Below are 21,232 nucleotides of genomic sequence, written 5' to 3'. Positions count from 1 at the left end.
ATACCAAAAAAAAAAAAAAAAAAAAAGGATAGCTTTAGCTGCATATAACAAAAAATAAGAAAAGATTTATATAAGATAGCAGCTTATTGTTTTCTCACATAAAAAATAAAAAACCCAGAGGTGAACAGTCCAGGGCTGATAGAGCAGCTCCCATGGTGTCGTCAGGGATCCTGGCTCCTCTCTTTCTAATTGACGTTCCTGACACATGGATTAAATTATCACAGTTTCCTCATGGTCCAAGTTAGCTGCCGGAGCTCAGGCCATCAGCCTGCATCACAGACCAGAAGAAGGAGAAAGGACAAAAGAGGGTCCTGTCACGTGAGTGAGCTCCCTTAAAAAAAAATCTTCTCACATGTCCTACCTAATATGTCCACTTACACATTGGCCAGATTTCAGTCACGTGTTCTCACCTAGCTGCAAAGGAAGCCAGAAAGCGTGGTCTTTTATTTCAGGAAGAAACATGCTCAGCTAAAAACTGGTGCTCTTTTATTAAGTAGGAAGGGGAAGATAGATGTTGGGTAGGCAATTAGCAGACTCTAACACACTGGGTAGAACCTTCCTTTTAAAACAAAACAGCTTTGGACTTCCCTGGTGGTGCAGTGGTTAAGAATCCTCCTGCCGGGCTTCCCTGGTGGCACAGTGGTTGAGAGTCCGCCTGCCGATGCAGGGGACACGGATTCGTGCCCCGGTCCGGGGGGATCCCGCATGCCACGGAGCAGCTGGACCCGTGAGCCATGGCCGCTGAGCCTGCGCGTCCGGAGCCTGTGCTCCGCAACGGGAGAGGCCACAACAGTGAGAGGCCCGCCTACTGCCAAAAAAAAAAAAAAAAAAAAAAAGTATCCTCCTGCCAATGCAGGGAACACGGGTTCAATCGCTGGTCCGGGAAGATCCCACATGCCGTGGAGCAACTAAGCTCGTGTGCCACAACTACTGAGCCTGCACTCTAGAGCCCGCGAGCCACAACTACTGAGTCTGTGTAACTAGTGCCCGTGTTCTGCAACAAGAGAAGCCACTGCAAGGAGAAGCCCGCACACCACAATCAAGAGTAGCCCCCGCTCGCCGCAACTAGGGAAAGCCCGTGCGCAGCAACGAAGGCCCAATGCAGGCAAAAATAAATAAATAAAATATAAATAAAATTTACAAACAGCTTTATTGAAGTATAATTGATATACAGTAAACTGCACATATTTAAAATGTATAATTTGACAACTTTTGACACAAATACACTGAAACCATCACCACAATGAAGATCATGAACATATCCATCACTCCAATGTACCCTTTGTAATTGCTCCTTCCCGCCCCCCCTATGTCGGGGGTCCCCAAGATCACTGATTCTTTTTTTTTTTAATTAATTAATCTTTTTGGCTGCATTGGGTCTTTGTTGCTGTGCACAGGCTTTCACTAGTTGCGGCGAGTGGAGGCTACTCTTCGTTGCGGTGCACGGGCTTCTCATTGTGGTGGCTTCTGTTGTTGCGGAGCATGGGCTCTAGGCACAGGGGCTTCAGTAGTTGTGGCTCGCGGACTCTAGAGTGCAGGCTCAGTAGTTGTGGCACACGAGCTTAGTTGCTCCATGGCATGTGGGATCTTCCCGGACCAGGGCTTGAACCCGTATCCCCTGCATTGGCAGGCGGATTCTTAACCACTGTGCCACCAGTGAAGTCCAGGTTTGATGATTCTTAGGAGAACTCACAGGGCTCAGTATATAGTTGTAGTCACAGCTATGATTTATTTCAGTTACAGGATACAAAAACCAAGTCGGGGGAAAGTGCATGGATAAAGTCTAGAGGAAACCAGGTGCAAGATTCCAAGAGTCCTTCCCCATTGGAGCCACACAGGACATAATTCCTCCAGTACTGGATTCTGACAACGCATATGAAATGTTCTTATCAGGGATGCTCCTTAGAGATGTAGTGCCCAGATTCTTACTGGGGGCTGGCCAGTTGGGTACCCTCTTCCTAGCATAGAGGGCAACATGTATTCAGCGTAAACCACATCATTTGTAAAAAACGGTTTAGGCACAGAGAGCCACTCTTAGCAGTTCTGGAAGCCCTCCCAAGATCCAAGTACCAGATGTCAAGCAAGGGCCCATCCTGTAAGCAGGCCTTTTCTCGGGCCTGCTAGTTAATGCTTTTCTGTACACCACCACCCCATCCCCATCCTAAGGTAACCACAGGTCTGCCTTCTGTCACTAAAGGTTTGCATTTTCTAGAACACTTTGTACCTCTTTTTTGGCTTCTTTCACTCAGAATTATTTTGAGTTTATTCATGTCATGTGCATCAGTAGTTCATCCCCTTTTATTGTTAAGTAATATTCCATTGTGTGGATATACCAGTTTGTTTATCCATTCGTTTGTTGATGGACATTTAGGTGGTTTCTAGTTTGGGGCTATTTCAAATAAAGCTGCTGTGAACATTCAGGTACAGTTCTTTGTATGGGAATATATATTTCCTTTTCTCTTGGGTAAATACACAGGAGTGGAATGACTGGATCATATGGTAGGTGTCAGTATAACTTTTTAAGAAACTGCTGAACTGTTTTCCAGAGTGACTGTACATTTTACATTCCCGTCCACAGTGTGAGTTTCAGTTGCTCCACGTCCTCACCAACAGTGAGTAATGACCAGTCTTTTAAATTTCGATTTTCAAGCAGGAAGGTAGTGGTGTCTCACTGTGATTGTAATTTGCATTTCCCTAATGACTGGTAAGGTTGAGCATCTCTTCATATGTCTTGCCTTCTGTATACCTTCTTTGGTGAAGTGTTTGATCAAAACATTTGCCCATTTTTTTCACTGGGATGTTTGTTTTCCTAACATCAAAATTTGAGAATTCTCTACATATTCTGGACCAATCTGTTATCAAATAGGTGATTTGAAAGTATTTTATCCCACTCTATGGCTTGTCTTTTCATTCTCTTAATAGGACTCTAGAGTGCAGGCTCAGTAGTTGTGGCACACGAGCTTAGTTGCTCCATGGCATGTGGGATCTTCCCGGACCAGGGCTTGAACCCGTATCCCCTGCATTGGCAGGCGGATTCTTAACCACTGTGCCACCAGTGAAGTCCAGGTTTGATGATTCTTAGGAGAACTCACAGGGCTCAGTATATAGTTGTAGTCACAGCTATGATTTATTTCAGTTACAGGATACAAAAACCAAGTCGGGGGAAAGTGCATGGATAAAGTCTAGAGGAAACCAGGTGCAAGATTCCAAGAGTCCTTCCCCATTGGAGCCACACAGGACATAATTCCTCCAGTACTGGATTCTGACAACGCATATGAAATGTTCTTATCAGGGATGCTCCTTAGAGATGTAGTGCCCAGATTCTTACTGGGGGCTGGCCAGTTGGGTACCCTCTTCCTAGCATAGAGGGCAACATGTATTCAGCGTAAACCACATCATTTGTAAAAAACGGTTTAGGCACAGAGAGCCACTCTTAGCAGTTCTGGAAGCCCTCCCAAGATCCAAGTACCAGATGTCAAGCAAGGGCCCATCCTGTAAGCAGGCCTTTTCTCGGGCCTGCTAGTTAATGCTTTTCTGTACACCACCACCCCATCCCCATCCTAAGGTAACCACAGGTCTGCCTTCTGTCACTAAAGGTTTGCATTTTCTAGAACACTTTGTACCTCTTTTTTGGCTTCTTTCACTCAGAATTATTTTGAGTTTATTCATGTCATGTGCATCAGTAGTTCATCCCCTTTTATTGTTAAGTAATATTCCATTGTGTGGATATACCAGTTTGTTTATCCATTCGTTTGTTGATGGACATTTAGGTGGTTTCTAGTTTGGGGCTATTTCAAATAAAGCTGCTGTGAACATTCAGGTACAGTTCTTTGTATGGGAATATATATTTCCTTTTCTCTTGGGTAAATACACAGGAGTGGAATGACTGGATCATATGGTAGGTGTCAGTATAACTTTTTAAGAAACTGCTGAACTGTTTTCCAGAGTGACTGTACATTTTACATTCCCGTCCACAGTGTGAGTTTCAGTTGCTCCACGTCCTCACCAACAGTGAGTAATGACCAGTCTTTTAAATTTCGATTTTCAAGCAGGAAGGTAGTGGTGTCTCACTGTGATTGTAATTTGCATTTCCCTAATGACTGGTAAGGTTGAGCATCTCTTCATATGTCTTGCCTTCTGTATACCTTCTTTGGTGAAGTGTTTGATCAAAACATTTGCCCATTTTTTTCACTGGGATGTTTGTTTTCCTAACATCAAAATTTGAGAATTCTCTACATATTCTGGACCAATCTGTTATCAAATAGGTGATTTGAAAGTATTTTATCCCACTCTATGGCTTGTCTTTTCATTCTCTTAATAGCATCTTTCAAATTCATTTTGACAAAGTCCAGTTTTCTCATTTTTTTCTTTTAGGGATTGTTCTTTGGTGTCATGTCTAAGGAATCTTTGCCTAACCCAAGGTTCCAAATATTTTCTCCTGTGTTTTTTCCTTAGAAGTTTTATAATTTTATGTTTTACATTTAGATTTGTAGTCCATTTTGAATTAATTTCTGTAGACAACTTAAGGTATGAATTGATATTCCGTTTTTTTAATATGGGTATCCAACTCAAACAATGTATGTCTCTCTATTTAGGTCTTCTTTAATTTCTCTCAGCAATGTTTTATAATTTTCAGTGTGTAGGTCTTGTACGTTATTTGTCAGATTTATCCCTGTATATGTCATTTTTTTGGATGCAGTTGTAAATTGTATTTTTTCAAGTTTCAATTTCTAATTATTTGTTGCCAGTATATAGAAATACCATTGATTTTTGTATATTGATTATATTGATCTTGTTTCCTGCAACTTTTCTAAACTCACTTATTATTCTAATATTTTTTGAAGATTACATCAAATTTTCTATATAGATAATCACATCATCTGAAAATAAATTCCAATCTTAGATACCTTTTTTTTTCTTAATTTATTTGGTTGCGCTGAGTCTTAGTTGCAGCAGGTGGGCTCCTTAGTTACGGCATGCAAACTCTTAGTTGCGGCATGCACATGGGATCTAGTTCCCTGACCAGGGATCAAACCCAGGCCCCCTACATTGGGAGCATGGAATCTTAACCACTGTGCCACCAGGGAAGTCCTGCATTCCTGAGATAAAACCTACTTGGTCGAGGTGTATTATTCTTTTTACATATATTGATATTTTAATATATTGTTTATAATATTTTGGATATATTGAGTTAAATAAAATATATTACTAAAGTTAATTTCACCTTTGTTTTTACTTTTTAAAAAATATGGCTATCAGGAGAAATTTAAATTACAAATGTAGCTTGCACTATATTTCTGTTGGGCAGGAAGTTTACAGTCAGGATACGGGGATAGAGCTAAGATTGAAACAGGTTTGCTGTCTCCCAGTTCCTTTCCTCCCATTCTCTTTTAAATTTATTCCAGTTTGGCTTTCGTTTTCACTCTTCCAGTGAAACCGCCCTTGTTGAGGTCCTCAGTGGCTTCCATATCGCTAAATTCAGTGATCAGTTTTCAGTGCCCCTCTTGACCCATCAGCAGCAAGTAATACAGCTGACCATTCCCTCTTGGCTTCTAGAATATCGTGTTCGTTTGATATTCCCCCTGCCTCACTGGTTAATTCTTCTTCATATCCTTTGCTAGTTCATCCTTTTCATCTCTCTGTCTTAATGTTGAAATATTCTTGGGCTCAATCCTGGTCCTCTTCTCTGTATACTCACTCATCCTCATGATTTTAAATTCCATCTTTATGCCGCACTTCCGCCTTGATGTTCCCAGCCCACAGGCAGACTTGTGTATCTTAACTCTCTGCTCAACATCTCTACTAGACATCTCAAATTTAAAATGTCCAAAATTGAACTCTCAATCTTAAACTCCCAAAACCAGCCTTGCCCAGAGCTTTCCCCATCTCAGTTAATGATAACCCCATCTTTCCAGATGTTCAGGCCCCAAAGCCTATATCTTCAACAATATATCCAGAATTCAAACCACTTTTCACCACCTCCACTGCCCCTACCCTCCAAACCTCTGCCGTCTGTTGCTTGCACTACTGCAGTTGCTTTCTAACTCTCAACCTTTTCCCCTTTTCCCTTTGCTTCCCTCCATTCTGTCCTAATAGAACAGCTAAAAGAATCCTATTAAAATGTAAAACAGGTCATGTCTCTCTCACTTAAAGCCAGTGGCTCCCCATTTCTTGCAGAGTAAGAGCCAGATCCTTACTGTGGTTTACAAAGCTTTGCATGGCTGGTATGGTTCCGCTACCCACAAAGCATGTGTTTGACCTTGTCCCATACCACTGTCACCCTTGCTCCCTCTGCGTCAGCTCCACTGGCCTTAATATTTCTCAAACAGACCAGGTGTGCTCCTTTGCACTTCTTTCCCTTAATCTAGAACTTCTCAGTGAGGCCTACCCTGACCACCTTACTTAGAATTACAACGCTCGCTGCCCTCCTCTGCCTCACACTCACGATCCCCCTCACCTAGCTCTATTTTAACACAATCTAACATACTATGTAATTTACTTAATAATTATGTTTATTGTTATTGACATTTTTTTCTCTAGAATATAAATTCCATGACAAGAATTTTGTCTGTTTTGTTTACTGATGCATCGCAAGTGACTGGAACAGTGACTAGCTCAGCGTAGGCTGATGCATGACTGACAGAGTAATATGACAGAACTGTAATTCAGACCAGGTTATGTTTGACTCTAAAGCCTTCATTCTGGTCTTAAAAAATTTTTTTTTGATGTGTAGTTTGATGTGTAGTTTGTGTATAGTGTGGTGCGTCGGTCTTGAATATAAAGCAGCTCTGTGGATTTTTGCAGGTGTGAATATCCATGTGGCCACCGTCGTGGGTGTCTCAGTCACCCACAAAGGGTTCCCTTATGACCCTTCCCAGTCAATGTCTCCACCTGCCTCAGTTACTGAACTGGCTCCTATCGCCATGCATTGGTCTTACCTATCCTTGAACTTCGTATGAGTGGAATCATATAGTCTTTTGTGTCTGCCTTTTTTAGCTTAGCACAGTGTTTCTGAAGTTTGTCCATGTTGTCCCATGCATCAGTAGCTTGTCATCTTTGTATGCCACAATTCGCTGGTCCATCCTGTTAGTGGACACTTAGGCTGTTTCCAGTTTAGGGCTGCTCTGAACATTCTGTCTTTGTGTGGCCCGTGCCCTCGTTTTTCTCGGCTTCTCTTGGGACCTGGGCAGAGGAAGAGGCATATATTTAATATCTACTAATAAACTACCAGGTGGTTTCTCAGATATCTGTCTTACCAGCCACATATGGGACTTCTGGTTAGTCCACATCTTCACTAGCACTTGGAATTACCAGTCTTTATGATTTTAGTGTAAAGTTATTTTCTGCTGTAGAAAAACTGATTAAAGCTGGAGTATGGTCAGGGAAGGACTCTTCTTTCAGGCCTTGGGTACTGTATTTTTACTGCATATGAAGTGCCCAACCAATAAAACATATGGTAACAAAAAACCCTAGGATCAGCATCTAACTCAGCCTCTTACTTGTTGACACACCTCCGTTGGAACATCTTGCCAGACTCAGTCATCCTCAGAACTATATCTGGGACTGTTTCAATCGGTATTGTGTGAGTGTGGGTTTAAGGAGAAATGTGTCTTATTTACTCAGAGTTTTTCCATTGTATTAAGCTATATGTTGGAAATATTTACTTGTAATTAAAATAATTTCTTCTTACCTTCAAATAAGTGCCCTGTGCTAATTTTAATTGGGTTCTGACCTAAGATAAACTTAAGTTTGCATCTTGGCTCAACCACTTTCTTGTGTGACCTTTGGGCAAGTTTCTTTTTTTTTTTTTTTTTTTTTTGCGGTATGCGGGCCTCTCACTGTTGTGGCCTCTCCCGTTGCGGAGCACAGGCTCCGGATGCGCAGGCCCAGCGGCCATGGCTCACGGGCCCAGCCGCTCTGCGGCACGTGGGATCCTCCCAGACCAGGGCACGAACCCGTGTCCCCTGCATCGGCAGGCGGACTCTCAACCACTGCGCCACCAGGGAAGCCCTGGGCAAGTTTCTTAATCCTTCCCCACATCCTTATCTGTAAGCTAGTTAGAGTACCCCACCTCTTAGAATTATCGTAAGACTGACATGAAATAGTGAAATGTATCTCAGGAAACTGGTACATGGTAGATGCTTAATGAGTCACATTCTCTTATGCTTTGAAGAACCAGAATACATTTAAGTCCCCACATCCCCATGAGTGATACCATTAAAAACAAACAAAAAGGCCTGTTGAACTGATTGCCAATAGTATGGAAATCAATGTGGCATGTCTGGTTTCTGAGCAAACACTAAACACATCCAGTCTTGCTATTATTTTGTTACCTAAGGTACTAGATCATTGTTGGCTTTCTTCTTGACATAAGGTGCTGTGGCCTAAAGGTTGTTTATTTATTCACCAAATATTTATTGGTATATGATATGTCTTTCCCTCCTAACAAAATTCCACCATATTACCTATTACAATATTTTATATGTTACGTAACAGGAAAGATGGTCCAGCGCCTCATGGGGCATAGAAGAGCTGAGGACAAGAAGTGTCGTGTAAGTCGTTGCTTGTCTTCCCCACCAGACTGTGTAATCTCCATGAGGCTGTGGACCATGTCCTCTAAACTCCCGCTAACCCAGTGCCTGGCGTACAGGAGATGCTCTCTCAACGTGTGGAATGTGTGAGAGGGTGAAGGATCACAAGCAGAGGGGAAGAAACACGCGTGTTCCCAGTTTATTCCTGTGACTCTTCTTTTCTGGCAGTGAGTTTATTCAGCACCAGCGCGTCTGTCTGTAGGTGCTTTGGAAACAAACAAAAGCCCAACTTATCAGAAGCATTTGTAATCGGCAGCCTTAGATGAGGAACAAAATTGGGCATATCCAGTCTTTTCCATTTGCTCATCCCAGTTGTGTTCCTTCCCTTTCCTCTCCAACAAAGCTTGAAAATCAGCTGAACAGTGTAGTTAGTAACATTTCTCAGTAGTCAACTATGTGAAATGTAATAATCCCTTGGGTGTTGGCAGAACCAGAGTTCCTTTTGGGCCAGCACGTTTCTACTCTGAAGGGAAAGGAGAAACAAGTGATGCTGTGGGTAGCTGTTGATGGGAGGGGAGAGGGGGCGGCGAGCATGAACCGTGGTGACTCCAGTTTAACAAACCTGAGCGTGTTTTAGGAGCACAGGTGCGGGAGCTCCAGTCATTGGCTGAGGAGGCAGCTGTGTAGTGGAGCCCTCAGGTCTTAAGAGGAGAAGCGTGTTAGCTCCTATAGCTGCTGTAACAAATGACCGCGGACTTAGTGGCTTAAAACAAAACACACATTTATTTTCACAATTCTGGAGATCAGAAGTCCAAAATGGGTTTCACTGGGCCAAAATCAAGGCGGTGGCAAGGCTGCATTTCTTCTGGAGGCTCCAGGGAGCATTGGTTTTCTTGCCTTTTCCAGCTTCTAGAGGCTGCTTGTATTCCTTGGCCCCTGACCCTGGGGTTCTTCCATCTTCAGAGCCAGCCACACATCACTCCAACTTCTGCTTCCGTGGTCACATCTCATTCTCTGACTTGGGCCCTCCTGCCTTCCTCTTATAAAGACTTGTGATTGTAGTGGACCCATCCAGATAATCCAGGATCATCTCTCCACCTTAATTTAATCACATCTGTGGAGTCCCTTTTGCCCTGTAAAAAGTTTACAGGTTCTGAGGATTAGGAGATATTATTTGCCTACCACAAGGAGATTGGAGTTAGAATCTAGCTCTGTCCCTTACTAGCTGTGGGAATTTAGCTGAGTCACTACTCTGTTTAGAATCTGTTTCCCAGGACTCACCTGGTGGCGCAGTGGTTAAGAGTCCGCCTGCCAATGCAGGGGACACGGGTTCGATCCCTGGTCCGGGAAGCTCCTACATGCCGCGGAGCAACTAAGCCCGTGTGCCACAACTACTGAGCCCGTGTGCGGCAACTACTGAAGCCCGTGCAGCTAGAGCCCGTGCTCCGCAACAAGAGAAGCCCCCGCAATGAGAAGCCCACGCACCGCAATGAAGAGTAGCCCCCCGCTCACCGCAACTAGAGAAAAGTCCATGTGCAGCAACGAAAACCCAACGCAGCCAAAAATAAATAAAATTTTTAAAAAAAGAATCTGTTTCCTCTTCTGTTATATGGGTAGAGCAGTGACCCCTGCCCCACCCCACCCCGCCCCCTACACACACACACACACACACACACACACACACACACACACACACAGTCATTTTGAGGTCTGGATGAAATAATGTATATGAAAAGACTTGATAGGCTTTCTTTTAGTTGATTTTGATTGTGACTTAAAGCAAAAGGAAAGAAAGAGTTTTATTTGCTTTGTGTCAGCAGATGTTAGCAAGTGTTTGGGGTGAGGGTGAATTCAAAATTAGAATTCAGTTCTGTGGATCTGGATTTGTCCCCCTTTTTTCATGAATTACATGAATTTCTTCAACAGGTATTCTTGTTCACCTGGTTTTAGCTAGAGGCCGTTTTAAGAAAGTGTTAAACTTCATTAACAAATATTTGCTGAGCAGCTGTACTGGGCCCTGCCCTTTGGAAGAAAGCCCAGAGGTGAGAGAGTGGGCATGCGAGGAGCAGAAATGAATTCGGGGCGACTGGAGCTTAGAGAGTAAGGAGGAAGCCCAGAGGTGAGACCGATGGGAAACGGGGAAAATGAGCCCCAGACCGAGTCGGGGTCTCAGGACCTGACTCAGGTCGGCAGCATCCCACCTACAACTTTCCATCCTCCAGAACCTCACCGGGGAAAAGGATGTTTTAAGGACTTGAACTACTCAAAGCAGAAGCAGAAAGGCAGCATCTGCAGTTTCCCTCCCAGCTCCTGCTAGAAGCCCAGGGTAGCCCTGCCTTGGGAGGCCAAGGTCGAGTCACATTAGAGATGCCAAGACTCCAGAGTGAGGGACAGTCCCATTGCTTTTAATTAAGGGGAATTTCCTCATTGTGGCACTGAAGATTTTCTGCATGTTTGAAGCAAAGTTTGGCTGAAATAGAATTTGTGGTCATTTAAAGCATTTCCTGCCAAATGGTTTCTGTTTTGTTTGTGTGGATTTTCTCTTTGTTGCTACAGATTTACGTCTGTAAATGTTTCAGGTGTGATTAGACATAAGGTGGAACTGGAACTGGGCAAGCAAAATAAACACTGATGCCCCTCCCTGGTCTACTCCCCGCTCCCAGAAACTGCTCCCACATATTAGGAGTGAAAAGGCATCTTGGTTTTGGCTGGAGATAAAGGGGCATCCACAGACATTCATGGAATAATGTACCTTTTTGACACTTACCAAGTACAAAAGTTAAATAAGAGGGATGCTCTTTTACTGATGGTAGACACAGTAAACGGCATTCTAACATTCTTCCTTTAGGTAAAGCAGCATTTCCTCAACAGACTGTCTGTTACTTTTCTCATAAGTTCCTTACATTTGACTCGATCTTCTTTCTTGAAATTTTTCTAGGCTGTTCAGCTTGACCCTGAAGAAACTTGTCATGCTAAAAGAAATGGACAAAGACCTTAACTCAGTGGTCATCGCTGTGAAGCTACAGGTGAGTTGAACAGGATTGTGTGTTCAGGACCCAAGGAAGCTAGATAACCTTGTGCCCACTGTCGGGGCTTCAGAGATGCTGGTAGGGGACCAGCTCTCTCGTCCTTCACTCAGCAAAGCAGGTGCAATAGTGGGAAGACGATTGAGCTCATGCGACCTGCTGGGTCCCAGTTCTGCATCTTAGTTAAAGCACTCAGTCGCTTTAAACCTTAGTTTCTTTGTCTGAAGGATAAAAGTGGCTCTCCCTGTGCTGCCTGTCTAACAGGATTAGCATGAAGATCCAGAAGTTCATGCTTCTGGATCTAGAAATTCAGAAGTTACTAGGGTGGCTAGAAATTCAGAAGTTACTAGGGTGGCTTGTGTAGGTTTCAGTCTTATTCCTGGGATTTCTGGGTATAAGGAGATGTATGGGTTGGGGAAGCAGCTTTGGCAGTTTTCTATAAGGTGGAAGAAAATTGTAGGTTATTATTTCAGACTTGACAGTTTAAAATTTACTGGGGTGTTTTGTCTTCTGAGTCATCCCTACACTTAATTCCTTGAAATTACCTCAGTATCTCCAAGGGACCCAAAGTATTTCACAAACATTCATATTCTAAGCATTCGGAATTTCAGTTTCAGGAGAAACTGAACTCTAGAAAGGTCAAGGAATTTACCTGTTGCCGGGTGATACCAGGTGGCAGAAGTGGGACTAGAAACCAGAGAGCCAGTAACGTGTGTAGACATTAAACTCCGACACCAGGGCTTCCTTAACTGATCAGTCCCTTTTAATGACGATCCCTAAAGCTTACTGAGAGTCTGAAGTGCCTCTGGAACCATTAAACGTTGGAATCCTTCAGCTTAAGAATGGTGTATTTACTGAGTTCTATTTCATGGAAAAATAGTGAGCTGTAAGGAAACTCACTACTAACCAGAACATTTGATTACTGGCTCACCTGTTTGTTGTGCAGCAGTTTCTTGGCTTCACTAAAACCCACGTCTGTAGCATTTTCGCAGTATGTGAACCATACGCTGGGGTCCTCAGTTCTCTTTCTGAGATAAATACATTATGTTAATTTAGTCCTCAAAGCTTGAAACACTTTAATTACTCCTTAAGATTTCCTGTGTGTCCCTTATATTCAGACTCCCTGTTCATCTTTGTGCATAATTCCTCTTGATTCCGTGAAACGTTTCCAGACACTGTGGGTTGAAAAAACAAGTGTGGGACCATGATGGGCGAGTGGAAACTTGAGGTTCTTTTCCTCCTTTCCCGATTTCGCACCTGTTTCTAGGTCACGGGCAGTGTTCCAGTTTTCAGGAGTTATTTGCATAGCTAAAAGCAGTTGCTTTCCAGTGCAAACACTGTTGGTACAGTTTTGAAAGTTCCTTGCTGCTTTTGCATCCCCGCAGTTAAATGCCTTTGCCAAAAGAAATAATGCCTTTTATTTCCTGATTAAATATTTAGCATTCTGTAAAATTTTAAATTATACCCAAAAGCTACAAATATCCTAAATTTTTTATTGCTTGACTTCCAAGCAGCTGAAAGTAATTACAGATGTTATCACATTCCTTTATCCCGTCACTTATTTATTCATTTACCCATTTATCTAATAAATATTTATTGAGCACCTGTTATAGGCCAAGTATTGTTCTAGGCACAGGGGATTCAGCAGCGAACAAAACACACCCAAACCCCTGCCTTTAAGGCCCTTTACGTGCTGATAGAGCAGCAGTTCTCAAAATGAGGTCTGCAGAGCCTGGGCTCCCTAAGACCGTCTCAGGGGATACGTAAGATCCAAACTGTTTTCATGATAATACTGTGGCTTTACTTGCCCTTTCCACCACGTTGACATTTGCATTGAAGTGACAAGAGCAATGACTGGTAAAATGGCTGGCTGGCCCTTAGTGCAAATCAGGACAGCTGCACCAGAATGTCAGTAGTCATTGTATTGCCTACCATCGCAAACTAGAAGGAAGTGAGGAAAAGCCAGTTTTGCTTAAGAATGTCCTTGGAGAAGCAGTAAAAACTGCTAATTTATTTTGTCTCAACCTTGGAATACACGTCTTTTTAATAGTCTGTGTGATGAAACGGAAACGCGCATACAGTGCTCCTGCTTCACAGAGGAGGCTACCGTTGTCTCGAGGACAAGTCCTCATACAACTGAGCTGTGCATTCAAGTAGCTGCTTTTTCAGGGAACAGCATTTTTACTTGAAAGAGGGGCTTACAGACAAACTGGTTATTCAGACTCAGGTGTTTGGAAGATACTTTCTTGAAAATGGGCAGAGTAAGCCCGTTCAGAAAATGAACAGTTTCCCACTTTGAGGGAAACAACTGAGAATATTTTGGGCCAATAATAAATGACATTTGAGCTTTCAAGTGAAAACCAGAATTTTGGAAACTTGTCTTTGTCACTGTAAGCTTAACAGCTTCCCAGTTCTTTTTATTTATTTATTTATTTATTTATTTATTTATTTATTTATTTATGGTGACATTGGGTCTTTGTGGCTGCGCAGGCTTTCTCTAGTTGCAGCGAGCAGGGGCTACTCTTCGTTACGGTGCACAGGCTTCTCATTGCGGTGGCTTCTCTTGTTGCAGAGCACAGGCTTTAGGCACATGGGCTTCAGTAGTTGTGGCACATGGGCTCAGGAGCTGTGGCTCATGGGCTCTAGAGCGCAGGCTCAGTAGTTGTGGCTCATGGGCTCTAGAGTGCAGGCTCAATAGTTGTGGCTCATGGGCTCTAGAGCACAGGCTCAGTAGTTGTGGCGCACGGGCTTAGTTACTCTGAGGCATGTGGGATCTCCCCAGACCAGGGCTCGAACCCGTGTCCCCTGCACTGGCAGGCGGATTCTTAACCACTGCACCAGCAGGAAGTCCCAGCTTCCCAGTTCTTAAAGACTTTCCTAAAAAGGTCTGTAGTGATAGTAACTGTCGTGATTTTTTATATTGTGTAATGAGTAACATTTGAAAGATTTGCGTAACTCAGTGAACCAGTATTTTCCAAATGACCAATGCATGAGGTCACAAAATTGTGCTGGGTAAAGATCCATTCAAAGAACAAAACAGGTCAATGGATTGGATTTTATTTTTTACTTTTTGTTTAGAAATAATTTTAAATTTACAGAAGAGGTGCAGGAGTAGTACATAGAGTTCCCATATACCCCTCACGCAGCTTCTCCCAGTGTTAACATCTTTCTTAAGCATGGTATTTATCAAAACTAAGAAATTATCATTGGTACAACACTATTAACTAAATTACAGACTTGATTCAAATTTCCCAGTTTTTCCAGTGATATCCTTTTTCTGTTAATTGACTGGATTTTAATATATAACAGACTATAAAACCTTATTGATATGGTTTCAGGCTCTACTTTGCGACTGACCTTTAAGAGACTACCACTTGTAGAGTTTTGGTATACTATCAAAGAAAAATAGTCCACCATTATTTGAAAAGGCTGTTAAAATGTTCTTCCTTTTTCTAACTTCGTACCTCTCTGAGTCTGGATTTTTTTAATATACTCAACCAAAACAATATTTTGTAACAGATTGGTTACAGAAACAGGTATGAGAACCTGGTTGTCTTTTATTAAGCCAGATGTCAAAGAGATTCACAGAAGTGTAAAAGTATACCATCTGCCTCATACACAGCTGTTAGGTGTGTACAGTGGTGCAGACACTGTGGAAAACAGTCTGGCAGTTCCTCAAAAGGTTAAACACAGAGTTACCATATGACCTAGCAGTTCCACTCCTAAATATTACCCAAGTGAGATGAAAACATGTCCACACAAAACCTTGCACACAAATGTTCATGGCAGCATAATGGCTGAAAAGTGGAAGCAACCCAAGTCCATTAATTGATGCATGAATAAATAAAATGTGATATATCCATACAATGGAGTATTACTTGGCAATAAAAAGGAATAAAGTACAGGGACTTCCCTGGGGGTGCAGTGGTTAAGACTCCTCGCTCCCAGTGCAGGGGGCCTGGGTTCGATCCCTGGTCCGGGAACTAGATCCCACATGCATGCAGCAACTAAGAGTTCTCATGCCATAGCTAAGGAGGCCGTGAGCCGCAACTAAGAAGCCTGCCTGCCACAACTAAGGAGCTCACATGCTGCAACTAAGACCCAACGCAACCTAATTAATTTTTTTTAAACAAAGAATAAAGTACATTCATGCTACAATATTGATGAACCTTGAAAACATACTAAATGAAAGAAGCCAGTCACAAAAGACCACATATTATATGATTCCATTTTATGAAATGTCCAGTATAGACAAATCCATAGAGTCAGAAAATTAAATTAGTGGCTGCCTAGGGGTAGAGGGATGGGAAGGTTGGCAGAGTGACAGACAGCTAATGAGAATGGGGTTCCTTTTTTGGGTGGTGAAAATGTTGTAAAATTGATTGTGTTCCTGGTTGCACAACTCTGAATATACTAAAAACAATTGAATTGCACACGTTAAATGGGCAGATTGTGTAGTATTTGAATTATATTCTAATAAAGCTGTTATATACATAAAAAAACGATGCCCTCTCCTTAATAAATTGTTTTTGCTTTAGAGAAGATATTTTTCATAAAAATATTTTTATGTAAACACATAATAGGTTCATTACAGTTATTTTTAAATGAATTAATACATATTTTTAATATCTCAGTTTTTTGTTTTTTGGTTTTTTTGCGTTATGCGGGCCTCTCACTGTTGTGGCCTCTCCCGTTGCAGAGCACAGGCTCCGGACGCGCAGGCTCAGCAGCCATGGCTCACGGGCCTAGCCTCTCCACGGCATGTGGGATCCTCCCGGACCGGGGCATGAACCCGTGTTACCTGCCTCGGCAGGCGGACTCTCAACCACTGCGCCACCAGGGAAGCCCAATATCTCAGTTTTAATTCCTAGTGTGGTAAATGTTGAAAGATACATGTACATAAACAAAAGCTATTTGGGGTCCTCAATAATTTTTAAGAGTGTAAAAAGATCCTGAGACTAAAAAGTTTAAGATTAATCATTGTAGTGGAAGGAAAGAGACAATAAACATTAATTAATTAATTAATTAATTTTTAAAAAGATAATTTTGACATTGGACTCAAGTTGGTAGTGCCTGGCACCTGGAAGAAGCGAATACTGGGACCCATGAAGGGCTAAATCTTTGGAGAAGGTTGGCAAAGATGAGAACAGTACTGTGCCATGCTTTGAAAGCGCATGAGCTGGCCATGATCCTGTGGCTGCACCGCAGCTACATCCTGTTACCCGCATGCGCAAGTTCATGTTCACAAGTTTGCAAATCAGATAATGCGTTTGGGATAGAAATGTCTACAGGTATTTATAGCATATATTTGGATAGTGAGAGTTCAAATAGTGAGGGCCGCTGCTGTTGGAAGGTGATATGTCCCGGCGGGGGTGGGGGTGGGGGGATGTCAAATAAATAAAATACGGTGAAGAGGATGGAGCATGCCATGCCCTGGGGTGGAGGAAGTTACAAATCGTTTGTGGTGGTCAGGGGTGGCCTCACTGAGAAGATGACTTTCATGCAAAGACTTTGAAGGAGGTGAGGGAGGAAGCTGTGCTAATATCGGGAGGAAGAACTCTGCAGGCGGAGGGAGAAGCCAAGGCAAGGCCCTGAGGCAGGAACGTGCTGGCAGGCTTACATCTGGCAGGGCGGAGAGGGGGTGGGGCGGCAGGGAGGCTGGAGGGGAGTGAGAGGAGGAGGTGAGGTCAGAGAGGTAGGGGGAAGGGTGTGCGCAGTTGTGGCAAGGTCTCTGGCTTTCATTCTGTGTGAATTGGAGGGTTTTGAACAGGGAGGTGATGGGGTCGTTCTGGCTATGGAAGACAGACTGCAGGTGGGAAAGAGGAACCCAGAAGACCAGCTAAGGGGCTCTGACAGTGATTCTGGCAGGAGATGAGGGCGGCACCAGAGCTTTGGCCTCAGGGACTAGAAGGGTGGAAACGCCATTAAGTGAGATGGGGAGGACTGGGGAAGGCAGGTCTGGGGGGAAAGATCCGGAATTCAGCCCGTCACATGGTGTTTGAGGCGCGGCTGTTACACATGCGAGGGGAGACGGTGAATAGACAGTTGAATATGCGAGTTTGGAGTTCAGGAGACAGGTCTGGGGGAGGGAAACAGTTTGGGGAATCATCAGCGTATCTGAGACCATAAGGTGGATGAGCTGCGCAGGAGTGAAGGGAGCCGTTACAGAGAAGAGAACGGGTCTAAGGATTGAGACCACAGGCTCCCCAAGATGTCAGGGAGGAGAGGGAAGACCTGACACGGAGACCAGGGAAGAGCAGCTGAGGGTGAGAGGAAATCCAGGAGAGTGAGGTGTCCAGGAGGCCACATGAAGGGAGAGTTGCTGGAGGCGAACGAAGAGGAGTCCTCCTCGTGGAGGTTATCGGAGACCCTGTCAGTGGCAGTCGTGGTGGAGTTACGAGACAATGAGAGAAGTCTTCAAGAGCAAAAGTAGACAGCTCGGTCTTCCCTGGTGGCGCAGTGGTTGAGAGTCCGCCTGCCGATGCGGGGGACGCGGGTTCGTGCCCCGGTCCGGGAAGATCCCACATGCCGCGGAGCGGCTGGGCCCGTGAGCCACGGCCGCTGGGCCTGCGCGTCCGGAGCCTGTGCTCCGCAACGGGAGAGGCCACAGCAGTGAGAGGCCCGCGTACCGCAAAAAAAAAAAAAAAGAAAAAGTAGACAGCTCTTGAGGAGTTTGTTATAAACGGGTGATGAGATGTGGGGTGGCAGCCGGCAGAGCACGTAGGGAGACAAGAGGGGATATTTTTTTTAATGAGAGAAAAAACATTAACCTGTTTTGCTAATGGAAATGATCCAGAAGAGAGACGGAAGTTGATTGTATAGGAGAGGAGAGAATGGTTAGAAGAGCCTCCCTGAGTCTGTGAGCAGGGATGGAGGGATGGAGCGGCTGACATGGGGTGGGGGCCGGGAGCCCATCCGTGTAACTGGAGGGGAGGAAGCTGTGGGCATACAGACTGGGCAAGGAGCTAAGTGTGGTGGGCGTTCTTTTCCTATCGCTTCCATTTTCTCGGCAAGGTAGGAATCAAGGTTATTCGCTTAGAGTGAGGGAAGGGGTGAGGAGGCGTTGCGGGGTGCAAAAGAACGAGAGGTCATCTCGTGGAGTGAAGGGGCAGGTGCCCGGACTGGGGAAAATGCAGTGATTGCCGGGCAGCTCTGCAGGCCCACCACGTTTTTGGGGTCATAAAGTCAAAGTCAGAACAGTTAGCAGATTGGATGATTCTCTCCACAGCAGGGGCAGCTGGATTTGTACAGGGTTGTAATGGACCAAGTGAGCGCAGAGGACAGCAGCGGGCAGAGGCGCTAGAGCGTGTGCGGGGACCGCTCGTCCAGACTGACGGGGGCATTTAAGCCAAGTGAGGAGGAAAGAGGGGACAGCGGGCATGCAGAGGAGTGAAACATGGTGGGGGGATCAGTGGATCATAGGCCTGGTGGGTTCAAGGGATTATTGTTGTTGACAAACAAGTGAGAGTGAGCTGGAAAGTTGGGAAGTGGAGATCAGAGAGTGGGGTGCATGACACTGAGATGAGGCTTTGTTCGTCATTGTCGGCAGCCATAAGGCCCAGAGTGTGACCATGTGGGTGAGGGGCTTAGACAAGGGTGAGGACGAGACCACTGGGAGAGGGAAACCACAGGGTTTAGGGTCCAGGACATTGGAAAGCGCACGTGTCGAAATCATGAAGAGGGACTTCCCTGGTGGCGCAGTGGTTAAGAACCCCCCTGCCAATGCAGGAGACACGGGTTCGAGCCCTGGTCCGGGAAAAGCCCCCATGCCACGGAGCAACTAAGCCCGTGCGCCACAACTACTGAGCCTGCGCTCTAGAGCCCGCGAGCCACAACTACTGAGCCCACGTACCACAGCTACTGAAGCCCACGTGCATAGAACCCGTGCTCTGCAACAAGAGAAGCCACCGCAATGAGAAGCCTGCGCACCGCAACGAAGAGTAGCCCCCCCTCACCACAACTAGAGAAAGCCCACGCGCAGCAACGAAGACCCAATGCAGCCAAAATATAAAGAAATAAAGAAATTTAGACAAGGATGCTTTCATCAGTAAGTTGTATTATCATTAAAAAAAAAGAAAGAAATCATGAAGAGTTACGGCAGGAGTAGTGCTGGGGAAAGAACAGTGCATGAGGAGCTAAAGTCAAGAAATGAGCAGGGATGCTGGCAGGTACAGACAAGAGCCACAGCCAGGAAGAGAGGCTAGACTAGGGGCATCCACTCAAAGAGGGAGTTTGGGGGAGGTGGAAGGGAGGATGTTCTGGAGCTGCTGACAAGGAACAAGGAGGACCCTGCCCCACCCCCAAGCCCAGCAGTCAGCCCAGGAAGCAGTGTCTTCAGGGCTGAGCAGGTTTCAGCTGTGCAGGGTTTCTCAGCAGTGTTGTGGGACTGTGCTGTGCCTCGTAGACCGGTCGGCAGCAGCCCTGGCCTCTACGGTCTAGAAATATCACGCACGCACGCACATACCCCAGCTGTAACAATCAAAAATGTCTCAAATTTTGCCAAATGTCTCCTACCCCTGGTTGAAAACCACTGCTATATATAAACCACATTTTGGATTCTCAGCATTTCTGAGATTCATTGTCCAGAGACTTCTTAAATCCTAAGAGCCTACCTATATAAATTCAGGTGAAAACTTTGCCAAGACTCCTGTTTGTAATAGAGGTTACAGAAAGCATTGTCTAACGCATGAGGCAGAGCATCCTTTATTATTTTTAATTGGCATAATATAATGCTATTCTAATTTTAAAAGCATTGTGAAATACTACATTTAGGAGATTTTCCTTCCTGCATTATACAAAATCTGTATTTTATAAAAGCAAAAATTAGAAATGGATAAGAAACCTAAAAGTTAAAACTAAATTTTTTTCCTAAAGAAAAACAAAGTGGAATATCTACTCTAATATAGCAGAATAACTTCATTACTTGGAGTAGGCAAAGATTTCTTAGCTAAGACCCAGAATACATTAACCATAAAGGAAAAAAATAATAATAAAGTTGACCAGATCAAAATTAAATACTTCAGGGGCTTCCCTGGTGGTGCAGTGGTTGAGAGTCCGACGAAATTGAGCTATTTGTAATGAGGTGGATAGATCTAGAGTCTGTCATACAGAGTGAAGTAAGTCAGAAAGAGAAGGACAAATACCGTATGCTAACACATATATATGGAATTTAAGAAAAAAAAATGTTATGAAGAACCTAGGGGTAAAACAGGAATAAAGACAGAGACCTACTGGAGAACAGACTTGAGGATATGGGGAGGGGGAAGGGTGAGGTGTGTTAGGGCGAGAGAGAGACATGGACATATATATACTAACAAACGTAAGGTAGATAGCCAGTGGGAAGCAGCCGCATGGCACAGGGAAACCGGCTCGGTTCTTTGTGGCTGTCTGGAGGGGTGGGATAGGGAGGGTGGGAGGGAGGGAGACAAAGAGGGAAGAGATATGGGAACGTATATATATGTATAACTGACTCACTCTGTTATAAAGCAGAAACTAACACACCATTGTAAAGCAATTATACCCCAATAAAGATGTTAAAAAAAATAATAATAATAATAATAATCTAAAAAAAAAAAAAAGAAAAGAAAATATTTATGGTGCATATACCTGACAATTTCTTACATAAATAAAAAACTTACGCCCGAATAACAAGATAAACAAAACAAAGAAGTTTGA

The 21,232-nt window shown here is 44.0% G+C and overlaps 1 protein-coding gene across 1 annotated transcript in view; it reads left to right on the top strand.

Moving 5' to 3' along the window:
• Positions 1-21,232, top strand: part of PACS1 (phosphofurin acidic cluster sorting protein 1) — a 145,884-nt gene that overhangs the window by 96,362 nt on the left and 28,290 nt on the right. Inside the window, exon 2 of the mRNA XM_007461961.1 lies at positions 11,470-11,557. Within this exon, the coding sequence (XP_007462023.1) occupies positions 11,470-11,557 (88 nt within the window). The remainder of the gene's footprint in view (positions 1-11,469; positions 11,558-21,232) is intronic.

This window comes from Lipotes vexillifer, unplaced genomic scaffold (genome assembly GCF_000442215.2).
Source record: "Lipotes vexillifer unplaced genomic scaffold, Lipotes_vexillifer_v1.1 scaffold1129, whole genome shotgun sequence".
NCBI lineage: Eukaryota > Metazoa > Chordata > Mammalia > Artiodactyla > Lipotidae > Lipotes > Lipotes vexillifer.
This window is presented reverse-complemented; position numbering and strand designations above follow the sequence as displayed.